The sequence below is a fragment of the Pelmatolapia mariae genome, linkage group LG14, assembly GCF_036321145.2.
Source record: "Pelmatolapia mariae isolate MD_Pm_ZW linkage group LG14, Pm_UMD_F_2, whole genome shotgun sequence".
Lineage (NCBI taxonomy): Eukaryota > Metazoa > Chordata > Actinopteri > Cichliformes > Cichlidae > Pelmatolapia > Pelmatolapia mariae.
The window spans coordinates 14,423,771-14,444,798 of record NC_086239.1 but is presented as its reverse complement, the minus strand read 5'-3'; the positions used below and the strand labels follow the sequence as shown (position 1 = coordinate 14,444,798).

General features: G+C 41.1%; 1 protein-coding gene across 1 annotated transcript; it reads left to right on the top strand.

The window, feature by feature from the left end:
• Positions 1-792: 792 nt before the first annotated feature.
• On the top strand, positions 793-19,327 carry golim4a (golgi integral membrane protein 4a). Its single transcript, XM_063493074.1, has 16 exons — positions 793-1,457; positions 9,177-9,251; positions 9,484-9,533; positions 9,710-9,763; positions 9,958-10,108; positions 11,371-11,453; positions 11,579-11,662; positions 13,186-13,323; positions 13,448-13,714; positions 14,012-14,298; positions 14,474-14,544; positions 14,675-14,754; positions 15,132-15,341; positions 15,842-15,910; positions 16,107-16,184; positions 18,201-19,327. The coding sequence occupies exons 1-16, from the start codon at positions 1,271-1,273 to the stop codon at positions 18,345-18,347; spliced, it is 2,031 nt and encodes a 676-aa protein (XP_063349144.1). The 5' UTR covers positions 793-1,270; the 3' UTR covers positions 18,348-19,327.
• The last annotated feature ends 1,701 nt before the right edge of the window (positions 19,328-21,028 follow it).

Genomic DNA, 21,028 nt, shown 5'->3' with positions numbered 1-21,028 from the left:
GCTACAGTAACCATGAGCGCTCAAACTCAATGCGCAACTTCTGAAAACAATGCTGCAAAAGCACACAAACAGAAGGACATGCAGCAAAAGGTCATAACAGACCCCACAAAACAGCTGTGGAAGTGACAAGCCAATAGTAACCGTCTAATACCAAACATGTACAGTATTATATGGCTCAATTAAAACACATTACTCTTCCGTCTTGCCTCAGCTGTTATATCAGAAACACTTCCGTTGTGTTTTATTGAACTTCCGTTGTGTTCTGTGTTTTTGCTGCATTCCCATATATGTTGGTGTTTTTGTAAGTTGCGGCCTCTCAGGGCCACCGCAAACAGCACTCCACGGTGCAAATAATACTGACGCACAGCATCCAATTGTTTCTCAAGGCAGCGAAATTGGATATTTTTCAATGGCCAAGCCAATCACCTGATCCCAACCTAACAGAGCATGCTTCTCAATTATTAAATACAAAACTGAAGGCAGAGAAACCCAGAAACGAGCAGCAACTGAGTGAAGGTCTGGCAGAGCAACTCCAGGAAAGAAACAGCATTTGGTGATGTTCTCGGTTTTATAGACTCAAAGTTAACTTTGAGCCTCATAAAACGCTACATTTTTTTTATTATTTTTTTTGTGGGGGGGAGTCCTATCTTTCCTCCTTCACATTCCTCGTTGCTTTTTTGAGTGAGCTCTCTGGCGACCAATATAATAAAAGCAGCAGTTATGGGGCGGGAACAGGGAACTTTACCATTATTTCGGAGGAGGGACTTCCTATAGCGCTGCAGTTGGATGGCAGGGAGCCGCTCGGCTGACACGTAACTGAAGTTAAAGGTGTTATGGAGGCCTCGTCGTGGACCCAACTTTTAACTTCTTTGTAAGCTTGCCCGAGTCACGTCGGAAACTCTGCAAGAGAGGGAGAGAGACCCACGCAGGACTCGCCCGTCTTATTTATTTTGTTGCTTTTAGAGCTAAAAAGAAGGCAGAGCCAGAGTTTGGCTGTAAGTTAGGCGAAAATCTGAGCGGCTACTTTGAAGTTGCAGAGGGGGGAGAGGGTCGCGATTTAGATGCAGCTCTGCTAAAAAAGATAATAATGTGCCCGAAAGCGAGTATTAGCACGTAGCTTGTGTTTTCTGCGTGGAAATGCTCGGGGAGTGAGGGGAGGGGGAGGTTTCCTCAGTTCTCACCGGGAGGGGAAAAAAAGTTGAGTCGGAACTTTCCAGCGGCAGAGACGGGGCTTTCGCGCATAGAAGGCGGGGAGGGGTGCGGGTCCAACATGGGAAACGGGGTGTGCTCCCGGAGGCAGCGGAGGATCTTCCAATGTCTCCTTCTGGTCACCGTGGTCTGCGGGGTGATGTACGGGGGCATGATGTCGTACGAGATGCACAAACAGCTCAAGAGGACGGAGGCGATGGCACTGAAGTATCAGCAACACCAAGAGTCGCTGTCGGCACAGCTCCAAGGTAAACACGGGCGGAGAGGTGATCGAATGTTTGTCTACAGCTGATACGAGCGAGGCTGAGTTGCGTGTCACGCCAGACTCCGTGGATAAAACTGCATTGTCATTGTTGAACATGCTGAAACACCCTTACATCTTTTAAAACAAATTGGAGGACTTGATATGAGACTTTACTTAACAAACTTAAGTTCGGCGTTCATTTAGCACCTTAAAAACCAGACTGAGTTCCAAAATGTTTGTATAGACTCCGTTTTTAAGGTTTTTTAATTTAAAAAAAAGTTCCCTCTTCAGCATTCCTGGCTTTAATGTAAAGACTGTGTGCTTTACTGGTAATGTTAATAGTCAATTAAAAATTTTAATCTTTGGCACACAGCAAAACTGAGCATTCGAACAATCTGAGATGTAGTTAATGATAAACGCATTTTCGGTGTCTTTTAAGCATCCTATAGACAAACTAATCACTACATTAATCAGTAATAACGGCACTCATTAGCTGAGACCCCATGAAAACCACAGTTGTAAACTGAAAAGAGGCAGATTTCCCACAAACATCCTAACTTTCCTGCCACATCTGACCTAGCTGGATTAGAGTAATTGTACTTCAGTAAAGCTGCAAACTGCCAATAAACTGGTGATGGCCCCTGACCTTGTCATGAGATGAGCATATTTGCCTTTTAAAAAAATTTTTAAAAGCATATTTGCCTTTAACAAGAGTTCATTTGTTTTTCCAGAGGTGCAGTCAAAGTGAAATGAGCCCCGTCACTTCCTGCAGCTGTGGCCAACTGGCTACTAGAGGCTATTACAACACAAGCCCTGGTTGTAGTCACTGTATCTTAGCTGTATTCCTAGAAGTCTTAGAGCTGGCAGAAAAATCATTTTGTCTTTGTTTTTTTTCTTTGTTTTTCTTTAATGTTTAGCCACCATAGTACATGCAGGATGTTGTTGCCATGCTGGCATCCTTGACTCTGTAAAGACTTTCAGGTAATCGCTGAAACTAAAAAGCATTACGTTGGAGAAAATTCCCAATTGTGCCCCAGTTATTCCAGAGGATCACATCAGATTAGATTTTGCCTTAAACTTGTACGTTCATGAGCAATAAGGAGTAATTTCCCACAGATTGCCGGAACATCTAAACACTGTAACGAGATACACGTTTATAGTTCCTGCTATAAACGTGGCCTTTAAGACAATGCACTCATCAGCACAGTTTGTTAGCTTACTTGACAGCAATCCATACATTTTCTTGTCATTCCTGATCATTTGATCATCAGAATGTTTCTGATGCATTTGAGTAAAGAGCACCCATATTAACAAAAGTGCCCAAAAACTTATGGAGGACTGGGAGTTTCCCTATCTTGATACCAGATACAGTATACCTATTATATCTAGATAGTCACAGTATATCGTCACTCTGTTTCTGGTTATACCAGTATTACAGGGGCGTGGATGTATTTCCACAGACCTGAACTGAAGAATGACTAAAGGGATCTTCTTATGTCAGCGAAAGCATCAAAACTTAACACAAAGCAGTTCTCTTTACCTTGAAGACAAAACACCCCCTGGACCATATTCAAATGCATGCAGTCTTATAGACCTGACCGGTGAAAGATTTAGGGCAGCTTCACGGTATGGCAAACTGGTGGGTAATAGGTGAAAATGGCTTACTTGTTTATTGTTGGATTAAAGGCTGGATTACATTGTCAGGTCTTGAGTCTGAGCTGAAAGCCTGACACACTTCTTGGCTTCCTGATGTGGGCGCAAACAAACCTTGTTCTGAAAAGCCATGTAGGAGCGGGCTCTTTGCCCATCGGCTAATTTTAAACTCATGGCATAATGGCAAGGCCCGAAACCTCACATCCTGTCAGCACAGCAGCATGTTCACGCACGCTTATATGGAGGAAGCACTCAGGGTACTGCCGAACAAGATTGTTAAAATGTTGTGAAAGTGGGGTGAAGTTCCTGAAGTTGGGCCTTTTAATAAAAACCTTCTGCTGCTAGTAGATTAAGATGCAATGAAGTTCTTTTAATGTGAACGTAATCGTGTGTCTCTATTTACCGGAAAGCAGATATAGTCCATATCTACTGATTTTCAGGACCACACATTGAAGCTTTTACTGCTATTTTTTATGCTTAAGGTGTTTCCAAGTAATTGCTGGATTTGTGCCAATAAAGCCTTGCACTACTGGCAAATCAATTTGTGAGTGCAACAGGAGACTGTTTACAGGTACAGACCTTGATAATTCTTCTGTAGTGTCATGACAGTATGGGGCGCTGTATGAGGAATCCACTAAAAGTTTTTTAACAAGGTATATTTACAAGGCCTAGGCTAAAAGTTCATCGTTGAGAAAAAAACTCAGGCAACAGGTTACATCACATCCAGTGAGGTCATCCATAACAGGGTCCTGCAGTGTACCAGCATACTCCTGAGTGCTACATTATGTAGATTTCAACTTCCTGTAGCTCAGCTCTCTCCTGCTTGTGCGCCACACCCATAACTATCATTGTGAAACAGTGCATCGTTCAGCCAATCACAAAGTCACTTGACAGCCACAGCTGACTACGGATTGCTGTTTTTCTGGCCCTATATTTAGAGGTTGGTTATAGCTTGAGGGGTGGGGGCGATGTGAGGGTAGCGAGCCAGGCACATTGATTCCCTGTTATCCACTGCAGCCACAGGCTGGCAGTCATCAGTCATTTAAAGCACTTTAAGTCTTTAACGGGCACTTTGTGGTTATGCGTGCGCGCTGACAAATGTGTCACTGTGATTTAACACCCGGCCCTATTTCCAAAAAAGTTGGGATAGCGTGTAAAAGCGTCAGTAGAAACAGAGAGCAGTTATTTACTAATCACTTACATCCTGTATTTAATTTAGAGCAGTGCATATGGGAGCTCATGAAATATTTAAGATTTAAAATTTAATGTTTGTTTTGATGCTCATTTTGATGAGCGCGAGCTTCGATGGTCTGACACGTTTCGAGAAATTGCGTGTTTGTCGCAACACGTCGTCTTTTAACAACATATGGTGAGCTTATGGGAGCTGAGAAGCTGCAGTTTTGAAACCAAAATGTTTCAACATTCTTGCTTAACATCTACAGTTTGAGGCCTTGATAGTGACAATGGGTGACATGTCTGGACTTCAGGCAGGCTAATGCAATATTTAGCTCTTTGGCTTTTGATGTTGTAAATTTGCAGCTGATTGAGGGCCTGTATATACTGTGTACACTATTTACTCTGTTTACAAGTAGCTCAAGAACATTAATGTGAACTGTACCTATCAACATATTTTACATCCTTTCAATGTTACCTGTAGACTCAAAAAACAAACTTGTTATCTAGTGATGAAAAAAAAAATCTTGTGGGGAGTAAATACGCAAACATGCCATGTTTCTTTGACCTAATATCACTTCCTGGATCAGGTCATGTGTCTCACAGTCTTTCTGAGTTCCTGCCCCTGTAAGGCCTGACCTGATTGTAACAAAGAGTGACTTGTAAAATAGGTTACCTGTCAAAGACATTAGTCTTGAAGTGTGCAAAACTCAGTAGAAGACAGTTAGTTCCAGCACACATAAAATATTCAATCAACACTTTTTGGATTCTTGGGACATGCATCTGTACTGAACTTCACTCTGAAACCTAATTGGTCTGTTGTGTTTGGTGTATGTGTGAAAGTGTGTATGTGTACACAATGGAAGTAGGAATGTGAACCAACAAAAACGCCACAGAAAAAAAATTCCTGGCCCACATTTCCTTTTCAACACCCTGAGCCAAATCTAACTGATCTTATCCTCGCCACATCTAAACCAGTAGGCCAATAAATGTCACCACCATAGAAGGCTCCCTTGTTCTTATCTGCACTCAGACCGATGAAACACAGTGTGGTTTGAGGGGAGATGTTCACTCTCAAAGAGATGCCCAGATCTGATGTTTGGATCAGATATCGGATTGATCGTAAGTCAAAAAGCTGTATCCGTGACAGTGGCCTGAACTGTGAGGTCGGTGAATTCAGTTCTGAGTTGTTCTCCGTTTACTACGCCACGTGCCGCCAACACTGCCAACAGCAGAGCTAATGTAGCATGGAGACAGCTAACAACAAAAGAGTCAACAGTCTGTGGCCATTTCACACTTGTAGCACACACCAGCAGCTCTTTGTATGTTTGCGTTATTGGCCCTCCTAGCCCTCCTCCTGTAGCTGCCCTCTCTTTGCTCTAAGCCTGTTGCATGTATATATGTACATGCTAAGTGAAGGGCCCACGATAGCAGTGGAGTCTGTAGATGCTAAGCAGAGCTTTGCAGGCTCACCTCTACATGTTGTAACTGTGAGCTACAACCACTTAGAGTATTAAAAAATGTGGAACAGCCAGTTATGTGGCCTGCTCTGGTTTTTATTCGTGCTGTTGCTTATTCTTTAGCTTCCCCCCGTGGCAGAGAAGACAGAAGTCATATTATACAAAGAAGTTCTTTGCTTTCCTTGTATGCTTTTATGACATTTGGTCTTTGACTTTTGACAGCTGAAATTGTTTTTTTGTGTTTTTATTCTGGACCTACAGCACTATTTGTTTTTAGGTGGCTAAGGTTCAGGCCTATATGATACTCATTGCTTCTTTAAATGTAAATTTATCTGCACATTGCTCGATCACTCTTCTATTACAGTACATAATATTCTGTAGATGTAAGGCACTTTTCATGCCCCTGACACTACGTGTAGTCAGTCTGTTTTGAAATCTTTTCTCTGTACCGTGTTTCAGTACAATTAGCAATTGTTTGAGATCTATTAGCTCTGAGTTGACCACAAACAATTTAGTTTCTCTCGTGATGGGAAACCAAGTATAAATGCAAACCACAACATCACCCATTATGGGCTGGGCTCTACAGGGAATCAGTACAGTGCTATAAATTAAGCTTTAGACTCCAGTTGTTTGGCGCTCTAGCCCAGCCCAGTTGGCCCTCAGTGAGAGTGTAGCCTAGCTGAGCTCATCTAAGAAAAACATAGCCTCATCTTTGGCACTGCTGAGGAGGTTCAACGCCTCAGAGGACCAAAATAAAATCCGATCTGGTGAGGTTTTAGACAACCACCTGATCAGGCTTTGATGAAAGAAACTTCCGGAAAGTTTGTTCACTTCTGCTTTACTGCCATTAAGCGTTATATGCTACTTATTCAGAACGGATCCCAGCAGCATTATAACATGCGAGTCACAACTTAAACTTATTGTATTCTAAAATCCGATAAGGAAAGACCAGAGAGTCTGTTGGGAAACAGATGGGATTACTTTAACTTCTCCATGCAAAAAAACCAAGAAAAAAACAGCAAGTGGTGCAGCAGGAACTGTTTATCTAAATGGAATCAAATGAGCACACTGTACAGAATCATAAAAGGTATTTTCTTTTTATACACCAGTGCCATAAAAAATGTTCTTACAACGCATAATGAAAAAAGTGGATATAACCACTTTAAAGCAACATTGAGAGTAAAAAAGTGGTGAGCTGAACTGTACGGGTGACTTTTGTTGTCATTACATTGGCTTTTCATATGATAGAAGCAGGTTTTTTGTCCTCTTGATAGTTAGGTAGATTTATTTACACTAGCACTGGTCTGTTAGGATCAGCTTTCCAGTTTCTTTGAGCTTCGTTTCACTCTTTTGTTAATTTCCTGTCCCTTCTTCTTTTACCCCTATCCTTCTTTCCTTTTGCTGCCCTCATGATATTAAAACTAAATATAGATGTAGCGAACAGTTATCTTGGAATCTGTTGAGGTGGCACTCAGAGGGAAGAATAGCCACATCATCAGTTTCACTGCCCAGCCCCCAGTGGAAAGGAATAAGTGAAGATTTAATGTTCAGAGTTCTTGTTTTAACAGTTAAATCGCAGGCTGCCTGAAGACCAGAACAAATTAATAGCGGCACAGTCAGATTCCAACGTGAGACGCTGTCAGTAGCTTCCTACTGAAATGTGTTAAATAGATGTAATGCATTTAGTGAATAAATAAACTGAGGTTAATGGCATAAAGTGCATATGGAGATATTGTTGTCATGTGTCCAAGTTAGAAAATGCCTTCACGAGTTGCCTCAAGAACTGACCAAAGCTGACTCGCAAGAAATAAACCTGACATTTCTCAGTATGTTGCACTGCTAACAGTGATCGGGGACCACTTATGCTGCTTTGTTCACAGTCGGGTTGCTTTTTGTTTCTCTGATTTAGAAAAGATGAGGATCATGAAATGGGGAGGAATAGGGAGAGAGTTTAGAGGATAGCTGGAGAGATTAGAAGTGAATCTAAACAGGCACTCAAGCTTTTAGAGCATGAAGAGGATAAGACTTTTATAGGACTATTCTTTTCATATTCTTTTAACAAATACAGCTGAGGTCAGGAGTTTAAATACACTTATCAAGGACATGAATGGCATGGTAATTTGGGACTTTTAATAATTTCCTTGAACAAAAAAAAACCAAGTGTGTCTTCATTTAGGATTTTCTCTAGTCCACACAGTGTCAAAATTATACATACTGTCTTAAATATATACATATACTCAAAGTGCTGACAGTTCTACAGTATATTTGCCATGGTCAAGCGCTAACTCCTCAGTAGTGATCATAATTGACTACTGGTAATTTCTCTCTGCAGCATAGAACGGATTTGTTTGACACCTTATTGGATTGACCAATATTCAGAACAATAGGAAAGTCCAAACTCACTGAAGATCTAAAATTGTATTGTAGAAACAACCCAGGAACCAGCAAGGCTCAAGCCTGCCATGAACTAGAAATTGCCAAATCGCCATAGACTGAGAGTATGGGAAGAAATAAAGAAGAAGTAGCTGCTGAGAAAAGTTTTATGATGAGACAAGACAAAGACCTAGGAATGCTGTATCAGCTTTCAAGCATGGTGGTGGTAGCATTATGCTGTGGGGCTGCTTTGCTGCTTGTGGTAATGGTATTTTGCAGAAAGTGGATGGGATAATGAGGAAGTTTGACAACATCTAAATTCTTCAACTTCACCTCAGATCAACAGCTAGGAAGTTTAAATTTGGATGGAATATCATGTTCCAACAGGACAATCATCCCAAACATGCATCAAAACTGGTTTTGTAAGGGATAAAGTTTCTACAATGGCCTTCCCAAAGCCCCAACCTCATTGTTATTTGTTGACTACACTTAAAAGCCCCAAAATGAGTTGTCAAATATCCAGCCAGAATTAAGCCAGAAGCTTGTTGATGGCTACCAAGTATATCTGGTTACGGTTCTACTTGCTAAATGACATTAGTGGGGATGTGTGTATATATTTGTCCATAAGTAGTTAAAGATATGTGCTGTGTACCACCCTGGGAAAAGAACAGTTCAAAGAAATCACTGAAAGACCAAAATTATCAGACATTCGTGCTCATGAATGTATGTAAACTTCTATTTGCAAATGTATGCTCAGTATATCTGCATACTTAGCAGCAATAGAATGACGGTGTGTATGTAGTCAAATTTTACCCAGAATACTTCGCTCCTGCACTGACCTACTTCTCCATGCTTTGAATATTTCTTGATGTAGACTGTAGCTATCTACGTCAAGCTAGTTTGCTAAGAAAATTGCCAAAAGGATCTTCACTTCACTAATGTTGAGGTTGTTTTTGCAGTCCAAGTGTTGGTATTGGAGCTTTCTGTTTGGTTAACTGGTCCAGATAGATGTCAAAGCACTCACTAATCCTTCCCTTAATTCATCCCCTCCATGTTTTCTGTAGTGGTGTATGAGCATCGCTCCAGGTTGGAGAAGAGTCTTCAGAAGGAGAGGTTGGAGCACAAAAAGGCCAAAGAAGGTGAGAAAAGTAGCATGTACACTCAGTCTTGACTTAAAGAATTTGACCGTATTGAGGAGTTTGTGCTAAAGTAAATGTTAGACTGCAGTAGAGTCAGTTTTTAAGACAACATAATTATTGAGTTTAAATTTAAGAAAAAGTTTCTGCAAAATAGTGCATCTATTTAAATTGTTATCTAAAGTGTAAATTTGGTTTCAATTAGCTTCTTTTCTGTCGTTTTTGTCTTTTTCAGATTATCTGGTTTATAAGCTCGAAGCACAGCAATCATTGAACAAGGAGAAGGTATCTTTTGTACATTACATTGTTACTATTTTATTTGTTAGTAAATGCATCACTTATTGGCTTCTTTATTTTGTCTGCTTGTGAGATATCTGTGCAGAACTTGTGTGCAAACAATTATCTCTCTCTCTCTCTCTCTCTCTCTCTCTCTTTTTTTTTTTTTTTAAATCCTCTAACAGCAAGAATCAAACAGCAAATACAACTCCTTACAAGTCCAACATCAGATGTTAAAGGTCAGAAGCCCAAAACACACATAGATAAACTCACTTATCCTCTGGTTTTCTTCTTCCTTTTAACACAGACATCCTCATATTTAACCTTTCTTCCTCTTATCCAGACAGACAAATTCTTCCTGGCCTTTGTCCCTTTTTTGTAGTTTTTGATGTTATGTTTGTGGGAGACTATAATAACAAGAGCTTTCCTTCAGAATCAGCACGAGGACCTGAAGAGGCAGTATTATGATCTGCACGAGCAGCACCAAGTCCAGGGCAAGGATCACAGCCGGCTGCTGGATGAACACAAGGAGCGCTACGATAAACTTCAGGAGGCCAAAGAGATAGAAGTCTCCCAGCTCAAAGGTAATGACTTGTGCCAGGTTTCTGCAAACAAACACTGAATGAAATGATGTAAATATGAGTGTAAGAAAGTTAGCTTTTATTATTAGCTCGTCCGGATGATGAACTGATGAGCTAATGCCGCAGCGGGGTGGACGAACTTTTTTCAGTATTTACCAAAGTCATTAACATCAGAGTCTGTATGATATCATTAACTGCACAGAATGATAAAGAAAGAACTTTTATAAATTCGATTTCCATATTAGCAGGGCGTGGTTTGGGCCTTCTTATCACCATAGTGCTAACATCAGTTATATGGTCAAATGCAATGACCTGCTGTTCACATATTTTCATGCTTTTTATGGTGATCCATGTAGTCACACTGTACTCCTGAACTCAAACCCTTTAATGTGCTGGTGAACAAGAGTGATTTCTCCTGGATGTTACTGTTTTTCAGCCTTCTTCACTTTTCATTGGATTTTAATTCTCGTTAGTTTATATAGCTGCCTTTTACTGTAAAATTGATCTTTTCTGGCTCGACAAATGACATCACGTCTCTGAGCTACAGAGATGAGGATGGGGGGCCTAGGATACGACTATAACAGAGATGCAAAAGAGAAAAATTTGTATTGCAGAGAAATGATCTTCAGGGGAACAAGTGGAACCACAAAAAATAGCATTGAAAAGGCCCACATTCATCCAGGTCCCTGAACCTTACACGTGTTCCTGAAGGAGCAGTCTAAAACCTGTGCAGGTTACAGCAGGAATAAAACATCTGCCATGACATCTGTCACATTGGTCCATTAATACATTTTGGACAACTGTATGAGACCTGGGTGTAGTTTATGACTGTGGACAGCTTTATCCCACCATTGATCCGACAGCATGATTCCAAGCTCGCGCTCTCCGGCAGTTTTGTCTAGTATCCAGGGCCGTCAGCGTGTCATATTTTGAGTATAAGTGATTTTTTTCACTTTTACTCTGTCTCCATCTCCTGACTTAATAACATACTGCATGTAAAATTGCTTTTATTTTCACATTTCTGGACTGCAAAATGGTTTTGTCATATTTTACAGTTTACAGTCGAATGGTGTGAAAACAAACATTGATTTAATTTGCCGTACTTTTATAAAATATTCAAACGTTGGTAATATGGAGTATAAGGACAGAAAAGTAAGAGTTAATATGACTGGTTGTAATAATTGGAAAGTTATTGCAGGAGAAGTTGTTTGACATGTTTTTTTTTTTTTTCTCTTCTCTTTATTTCTGATTTGTTGCGGTGGCAGAGAGTGTTGTTAACCTAAGAGAGGAAAATAAACAACTGAGGAAAGCCCATCACAACATTCACATGCAGCTACAGGATGCCCAGGTGAGAAAGACTCTGGACTTTTCTTACTTTTCTTCATCCTATATGTCTGCACAAATATATTTTTTCTTTCTTGTCATAAATGTGAATGGCTCCTTGGCTCACTTTTGTCGGATTTGCTTGTTCAGATCCACCATCAGGACCTGAAGGCAGCCCACGATCACCTCGCACTGACGCTGGAAGACCACAAGAGTGCGCTGGCTGCAGCTCAGGTAAGGGTTCAGCCTCCTGGTTTACTGCAGTCACTGAGTACAGCAGCTGATTGTTGCCGTAGGCGGGGGGGTTGTGTGTTTTTTGGCAAATCTATACTTGTCTTTCTCCTTAAGAGTGACCTCTGAACTGCCTGAACAGTTTACTGAATACACTGAGCTCTGCTGATAGATACTCACTTTCATTTCTCTCAATTCCCCCACCTCTCTCTCTCTTTCTGTCTGCATTTACTAATTTGTTTTAAAGCCTGGCCTGCTTTCCATCAGTGCGTTTGCTTGGACAGACACACACACACACACACACACACACACACACACACACATGCATACACGCTCTTTCCTTCACTCCAGGGGGTTTGATTTAGTCAGGGCTGTCAGCGCAGTGCATCTAAAGCACACTGCAGCCAATCAGCCAGAAAGCTATAATGGAGGGAGTGGAGCGAGACAAAGGGACGAGGGAGGAATTTAGCAAGAATTTTTAGAATTTAACCCTCTGGCCTGTTCTGAAAGTATGCGCGTATAAAAGGATTTAATGGTATGAGGGCCAAAACTGAATGGACAGTTTGAAAGAAAATGTCTGTATCACCGCAGGGAAAGCTTAATTTATTTCTTTACACTTTTTTTTATAAAAAAAAAAGATGGAAGCTAATTAATGGCTGTACAGGAGGTTGTTTTTGCTATATTTGTTTTTTATTTATATAGCACCTTTCATAGATCAAAAACTGCTTTACAATAAAGACAAGCATAAAAAATACAGAAAATAAAAACATAACCAGTTTTGGGCTTTATGATGTTAAAAACCAGTCTGAATAAATGAGTTTTCAGCTGCTTCTTAAAAGAATCAAGACGGCGCAAAGATGGAGACCACAGCTCTAAATGATTTATCATGGAAGAAGAGGTTTAGGCTTCTGTGTTGCATAAATATATACACACTCACTAGCCACTTCATTAGGTACACTTTGCTAGTACAGGGTTGGACCAGCTTAATGCTTTGTGTCATTAATTCAACAAGGTGCTGGAAACATTCCTCAGAGACTTTGGTCCATATTGACATGACAGCATCACACAGTTGCTGCAGATCCCATTCCACTACATCCCAAATGTGTAGCTGTTGCAGCATTAATTAAGACCTGTGAGACCAGACGGTGTTTTTCCAGTTTTCTATTGTCAAGTTTTGGTGAGCCTGTGTGAACTGTAGCCTCAGTTTCCTATTTTTAGCTAACAGGACTGAAACCTGGTGTGGTCTTCTGCAGCTGTAGAAGACATTCAGAGATGCTCTTCTTCATACCTTGGTTGTAATGAGTAGTTTGAGTTACTGTTGCCTTCCAGTCACCTCGTGTTTTGCCAAGAGAACTGTCAGTCACTGGATATTTTCTCTTTTTCGGACTGTTGAGTTGCTGCCATGTGATTGGCTGTTTAGATATTTTTGTTAGCGAGTAGTTAAACAGGTTTACTTAATTTTGTAATGGTAAAATGGTAAAAATGTGTTCTTAATCTTTGCCTTTCTCTTCTCTTGTTCACTTTAGGCACAGGTGAATGAATACAAACAGCTCAAGGAGACCCTGCAAAAGGCGCCCAGCATGGCACAACATGCACAAGCCAACACAGAACCCAAGTCCTACGCACATGAAGATCAGCAGGCTCACTGGAACACTGATTCAAGGGTAATCTGGGATTCTTTGGGATGAAGTAATAATACTGTTTTATTGAGAAAGACAAAAAGTTTACTGTAAATATCAAAAGATCTCAAGATTTCTCTCATGGCTCTCTACTCGGTTGGCTCACCAGGCCAATGAAGCGCACGCCCACTCTGAGGTCCAGTCCCACTCCACTGTAACCCAGCACGCCGTGTCTGAGAAAGACGAGGACAGAGAGGGAGAGGCAGAGAGGAGGAGGGAACTGGCAGAGGAGGAGATGGCCCAAGCTGGACAGCCTCAGAAGCTGGAGGAGGACCCAGACCAGCTACAGGATGAGCAGCAGGAGGAAGAGCAGGAGCCAGAACATGAAGAAGAGGATGAGAACGCATTGGACCGACGGAAACGCCAGCCACAGATGGTCAGCAGTGGTTTAGACTAAAAGATCTTATCCAAACAGGGTTTAAACAGATCTTGAAGTGGACGTCTGTTTCCTACTGGTATTAGTTAGTTCAGAGTGACTCGGCTTATACAGTGTTTTTTTTTTTTAGCTTTGCTTTATTGAGAAAACATGGAGAAAAACCCCCACAAAGATTGTACCAAAGCTTTATATTTATATCTAAACTTGGCATCAATTCAGTGCGTTTGATGAGCTCTAATTCACTTTTTTTATGCTCTACATGATATTTCCTCTCTCTTGTATTTATAACTCTCTCAGGATCCTCCTGTGAATCTGCATCCGGAGGACCAGCTGCAGCACCAGGTGCCACCCCAGGTTCAGCATCTAAAGTCAGCCTACGAGCAGCAGCAGGAGCAGCAGCGGCTGCAGGCTCAGAGGGCAGAGGAGGGCAGGCAGATCCAGAGGCGGCAGGAGGCCCTCCAGGCCGAGAGAGAGAGGGTGCTGAAGGACAGGGAGCAGAGGCTGAAGGAGGAGCAGGAACGCGAGCGGCAGCAGCACAGGGAGGCCGACAGACGGGAGCAGATCCTGAGAGAAGAACACGAGAGGTCAGGTCTAAGATCTGAGTGAGCTCAGTTTTAAAGAAACAGAGCAGTCACAGCGAGTAGTAAACTTTGAACCGCGGCATATTTTCTTATTACATTTCTCCAAATGAATTAATAAAATAGCTTTACAGAAGAACATGTACCTGTACTTACTTGCACTGCACTTGTCTGTTATTAGGAAGAGGACTGAATACGAGAATGTGGACAATGATATTCGAGAAGACGACGGTCACGCTGAGGTTGATGAAGGTGAGATTTGCAGGAAAACATCTTCCATATTTCTCACTGCACAAATATTCCCTTCTATCATTAGAGCTCACAGAAGCAGCCGGTTGATGTTAGTGGATTTAGTTTGTGTGTTGCGTGTGTGTGTTAACAGAGAGAGACGTTCATATGTTGCACGAGCAGGAGGCGGAGGAGAATCGAGAGACGGATCACAGAGTGCCGCCACATCAGCAGGTGGATGTCTGTCTATCCGTCTTGCCGTCTTGCTCGCTCCATCTGTTAAAACATCCTCGGGCTCTTTCTGTCCTCCCACCTCATTCGCTTGCTTAACATTCACACCGGTCTATCATACGCCATACACTCATTCAGCCATCCATCAGAACATCGATTCTTTAATCACCCCAGCTCACTTCCATATTCATCTGTTCCCTCTCTATCCGCACTTGTCTGTCAACCTACTGAGCTGGTAAATCTTCTGAATACTAGCCAGAGAATTAATAAAACATTACAGGAAACTGACAGGTTGACAGTTTTATTTCCAACAAAATAAAACTGGTAAAAAATTTTATCATATTCACAACTCTTATTCTAAATTTGTTATTTTGCTATAGGGTGACATAGACGATGACTTGAACCCCGAGGACGACCCCAACAACCAGGGAGAGGATGAGTTTGACGAGGCCGAGGACGCCCGGCTGCCGCACCGCGCTGCCGAAGCAGATGAAAATGCGGCTGAAGAGGAAGAGGAGCCTGCAGCGCCGGCCCAGCACATTCAAATGCATCAAGACCCCAAACAACCGACTGTGGAGGAGGAACTGGTGGTGAGTCAGGGGAGGCGACAGTAGTGAGATACTCACAATCTCAGCATCTGCACACGCAGCTACTGACATTACAGCAACATTACGGGCTGAACAGGAAGATGATTAGAGGTTTTGAAAATGCCAACAATGGAAGAGGAGGGGCTTGTTGGCAGCTTCAGACTAAATTCATGCACACACACACATACAGAGCTCAGAATGGCATACTGAAGCAAGCCATGAAAGTTTGAGAACTAGAGATGCACTACACAGTATAAAGTGCTGGGCCACTGACACATTACACCTCTGGGAGCTGCCATGACGCTCCCAGCGCACAGCTTTGTGCTGATGTTAATCATTCAGAATGACTCATTGTTTCAAAAAGGTTTATAGAGCCAGACTGCATGGCGAGGTGCACCTTAATATAAATATATATTAAGTGAGAGAGAGAAACTGCAGGATCTATGATGAAAAGTAAACTTTCTATCCTGTTTTAACTTGTTCTGTGATTTGTGTGCATTCAGATAGCTGGAAATCCAGACCAGCAGGAGGACACACTGGATGACCAGTACCAGGAGGAAGCGGAAGATGAGGTAACATGCATGTGAACACATGCCTTTCGTACTGAGTGATAGTAGAGTGGTGCAAAACACTTGAATGTAAGACTATCAAAACTAAATAAATATGTATGGTTTAGTATAATATAATGCTGCAATACATTTGCATCTCAGTGTCGTGACTAAAGTTTCATTGTTGCAATTCGTAAATGTGGTTTTTCTTGTCCTGAAGGCCCAGGAGGACATAGCTGGTGGACAGAAGAGAGAGGAGGAGGGAGAGGATCAATATAACGAAGAGAACAGAGACCAGGTATGTTCTGTGGGAAAGCAGTCAAGCCTCCTTTGATCAATTCCTAGATTTCCTTGATTCCTCTCCCATCAAATATCGGAGGCGGTGAGGAAAAAGGGGTAAGAAGTCAAAGTAACAGGCCAAGTACATGAGCTACCTTGCTTTTTTTTTTTTTTTTTTTTTTTTAACTAGGCCATTTTTGATGAAATTCTGAACATGGAGTAATGTTACTACATGTGACATGTAGTCATGCACATGGTTTAATCGTCTTAAATAACTGAAACGTATGATTTAAAAGGACAAACGTTTAAAGAGTCATCCCCTGCTGTTTGCCATAAAGGTTAAAAGACCTGTGTATCCTGGATTATAGCTCCTTTCTCCTCTGCCCTCCTCATCCATGTAGGCGTGATTTCCAGGAGGGCCGAGGAGACAAGGAGGCACAAATAAGAGAAATAAGAAAAAGTCCTTCTGGAAGCAAGTCTAGTCACTTGCTAGCCATTTTGGTACTGCGTCTTGGCAGTTGTTATGTAGATTATCTTTAATTTCAGCTATTGCCTGGACATTAAACCTACATGTATAAAATCTGTCATCAAGTCGGAAGAAAAAAATGTTTAAAAACTGCAACCTTTTCTCTAAACTATACTACCCAGGGCATTTCTATTTCTGCCATCATCTAAGTCAGGAGTCCCTTTCTTTCTCTGTGTTTGAGATGCATGGTTTTCTGCATCATAGACAAAAGGCAAACACTTTAAGGAGTCTTTTTTGTGGGGTTATCCAATCAACTCAGCTCAGGCAGCAGTGGAATTTAGTTATATATCCACACATTAATGTGATGGATCTAAAAATACAGTCTCTTTTTAAAAAAGAAAATCGGGGATTTGTTGATGTCAGTGCTTACTTTTCTTGAAATCAGGATCTAGTGGTCTTTAGAAGTACTGCACTCCTGTTAAAGCTGCTGCTTGGTTAAGACAGAAAAGTATCGTCCTTAGATCAAAGAATTACGACACACTGTCTGTTAAATAACAATTTCAATGGCTTTATTATTACAGGATAGTTATTTTAAAACTAAAAAATACTCTAAGGTGTTTCCACTTGTCAAGGAGTTAAAGATTTTTCTTCACATCGCTTGAAGTTTACTCTCTGCTCATGCAGAGTCTTCCCTGCAGCTGAAACCACCAACCTCACAATCCGCTTTACTTCCTAGGCCTCCCATTTCCCATTTAAGCTGCACAAATGTGGAATTCATTTTTATTCCCAGCATCATCACATCAGGTTCCGTTCCACCTCACGAGTAACATCACACCCTGAAACCTTTCCTGGAGGAAAATGGTCGAGGTGCACACAGCGAAATGTTCTGGGTTTGCATCCAGAAATATATTCACCTGTGCAGGGATTCACTGGTGTGTAGCTCGAGTGTGTCAGAGCAGCCCTGTGCCGTCTCTGTAATGTAAACCCTGGCCCATGTGACTCACGGTAAATGAGAAAGATAGGATGTCGAGTCAGTCAGAGTGTCGTGTGTTCGCCTGCATTTGGTTTAATTTGGCATATAAGGAAGTGTCAATATATGACAAAGTCTATAAGCCTTAATACTCCTGTTATGTGGTATTTGAATTGGTTTGAGATATTTATTCAGTCTTTATAAAGTCTGCAAAACATTGAAACCTTTTGAAAACCAGCCGTCCACAGAGCTGAAATATCCTTGAGAAAGACATCTGACTCCTCACTGTCGGCTGGTCTGTAACTAACAGTAACTTCTGACCTTGGAGACGAGCATTAATGCGATTATCATTTATCATCTTTAATGTTTAATATATTCAAAAAAAGACTTCATTAAAAAAAAATCACATGGATAGACTTATAGTTCATACTCTGCCACTTACCTCCTCTGCAACAGGAGCTCAGTGGATCTAAGCTTCATTCATGCACCGCTGCACAGGAGGCAAACAATAACTGTAAAATTCTGAAATGATCGTGTTTGGGATGTTTACACGACTCCTGGTCATTAAATCAGGTTGTGTGCTTGTAATTCGCTTCCAGGATGAAGGTAAAAACCAGGAAGGGCCAAGAATGGACGGGGATCACAGAAATGATGCCAAGAATAACGAGGACGTGAATTACGAGGAGGAAGAAGAGGAGGGGGAGGAGGATGCAGACAAGGGAAACAATCGAAGGGCAGAAATGTAGAAGTGCCTTTTTTTTTATTTTTTTTTTAAAGCTTGCCTATAGTACCAATCAGGGCATTCTTTCCCTTGAATCCCAAAGGAATAGCACCAGCCATCCACTGAGATAAAACTGGGATATTATGCTCAGAAGATGGGGGACAATATTCCAAACACTTCTGAGGTTTGAAAGGATCAGCTGACACTGTGGAAATGGACAAAATTTGGTGGGTGTAAATGAGATATATACTGTATAGTTTTTATATAATTTTTATTCATTTAATTGTCCGTCTACTTGCTCGTCTGCCTGACTGCCTGGTTGTTCTTGTTTTTAAGAGCAGGCAGAGAATGTATTTTGTTTATCAAAGTGCTTTGTTTGAGCGTGTGTGTGTAAAGGATGCATGTTTATTCTGATGTCATGATCAGGCCTTCATATATATATATATATATATATATATATATATATGTTTCATGCAGACAGTTGTAATCTCAGTAGAACTCAAATGTCATTTTCTGTTATTTATTTTTTAATAGGACGAACTCTGACAATCATAAAAAGTGCAAAATTTTGATTTTTAAGTCTGTGTTATCGTGATCCTTACCAGTTTCGTACAGCTGATACACAGGTGCATTTAAAAAAAAAAATCCTGGATATTATTACAGATGCCAATCGGTAAGCCACTTCTGGTGAAGCTGCTCACTGTGACATGTGCCTTTCCGTTCTTCCAAACCCTCTCCTAAGTCTTTTTAGGTCATTTTACATTTGGAAAATCATTTTTGATGAGGCGGGAGCGAGAAGAGCACACCAATTGGTGATCCTTTTGTATAAAGCTTCATTCAGCATGGCCTTTAATGGAGAACTATTTCATGTCCACTGCTGGTGGGAATTCTGCTGGGCAATGTATAGTAAAATAAATGCTGAATATTTGTACATTTGTACACCAGTTATATTTGATACAGAAAAGTGCGGGTTTCATTGTACTGAATTGCTGCCTGTGTGGAATAAAGAAGATTTCACATAATTGTGATTTGTGTAGTCTGATTCTGTATATTCGCCTCTTCGAAAATGTGCTTTAAGGTTGCTAAGAATAAGTTGTCAGTGGTGATTGAGCAATTTTAATACTCTGTGTGAGTGTGAGGAAGGTGGTGGAAGTGTGGGGGGGCAGTAAGCTTGTGACAATCATCTAAGACTTAATCTTAAGTCTTTCTGAATATTCTGGTAAAAATTAAATTAAAATATAGAAACTACATAAATGATCTAAATTATTATTATTTTATCCATTTGTTAACTTTTGGGTTATTTCAGCTTTGGCCACTCTCACCTACTCTGTTTTCCCATCAGTAGGTCACTTAGGATTTACACCTTTCATCGATTATCTAACAGCTCAGTCACACTTGAGGAAAATAAGATGCCAACCTTCTTGCAACTTGGAAAAAATCTGATTGCATTAATTACTTTGCTGTTGGAGAGCGATTGGAAGTAGTAGCGACCACTTTCACTTGCAAGGAAATTGCACGGGTCACCTGGTGAGAGGCAGGCTGTCTCTAAACAATCAGTCTGACTTGGACTGAATGCAATCACTCAGCCAGAAATAACTGTTGTCTAATTTATAAACACACAGATTGCCAACATGTTGAATTTACTCTGATTTAGTACATGACTGAGGGCAAGTTGTCTGTTACACATCAGGGGGTTTGATTCAACTTGTTGCCAAGTGGTTCTATTGTTGTGTTCCAACATAAAAGCACAGTCACCGAGTGCCTATGCTATTTTGCAGTTAAATTGCAGTTCTACAGCAACTATGTCACTATGCATGGAGGAACTTCTAAATTTCTTTTTCAGATTCATAAGATCCTGGCTTGACAGTGAATGTAAGTAGTTCATGTGAATTTCTGTGTATGTATTAATCCACTAGAAGGCAACAGATTTGCAGTTTATCAGTTAATCACCACATTATCACAAACAGACTGCATGTAATTGCCAATTCGACTCTGGAAGCTGATAGCAGACTTGCACCAAAATCACTCTGAAGATGGCAGCTGACTGCGAGTGGCCACAGACCTGGTCCCTGCCATTTCAAAGGCGATGAGTTTGCTAGTGAGTTAATTGGCTGTTATAAAGCCCTCTGCTACTCTTGAGGATTCAAAGTGCTTTATACAACATGTCTCATTCACCCTATTCACACACACATACAAGCATTTTTTTTCAATATAACTCGGGGTTCAGTATCTTGATATTCGAACCACCCCAAATGGCACAAACATTTTGGTTGTGGTGTGGTCTCCCACTACAGTGTGTATAACCATTACCCCTAGAAATTGTGGGTTGTGTATAAAATGGGTGTAATTCTTAAATAGGTAATGCAATACTTTTCTTAAAGGCCTTGAATTAAAGCTGAGTGTCTGTACTTCATTCACATCTTGATTGCTCGATCTTAAATAAAAATCTATTACAGTGGTGCACAGAGCAAAATAAACTGCAACACTGTCCAAACTGTGCCAGTCAGGCGCTGGTTCACATCTGTATGACACGGCACAAATGTTCCCAAATGTTCTAGCCCTGCTTCTTATCTACCACTCTGAGCTGAGAGGTAAGAAGACCATGTGTATGTGAGCTCACTCACATGGGAAATGAACCGGCAAATCAGGACGAAATGAAAATCAAACGAGAGGGGGTCGACGGAGAAAGGCAATTATCTCTAATGA

Coding starts and splice junctions, on each gene's coding strand:
- golim4a (XM_063493074.1), top strand. CDS start 1,271: ATGGGAAACGGGGTGTGCTCCCGGAGGCAGCGGAGGATCTTCCAATGT. Junction 9,764..9,957: donor TCCAACATCAGATGTTAAAG/GTCAGAAGCCCA, acceptor GCTTTCCTTCAG/AATCAGCACGAGGACCTGAA. Junction 13,324..13,447: donor ACTGGAACACTGATTCAAGG/GTAATCTGGGAT, acceptor TTGGCTCACCAG/GCCAATGAAGCGCACGCCCA.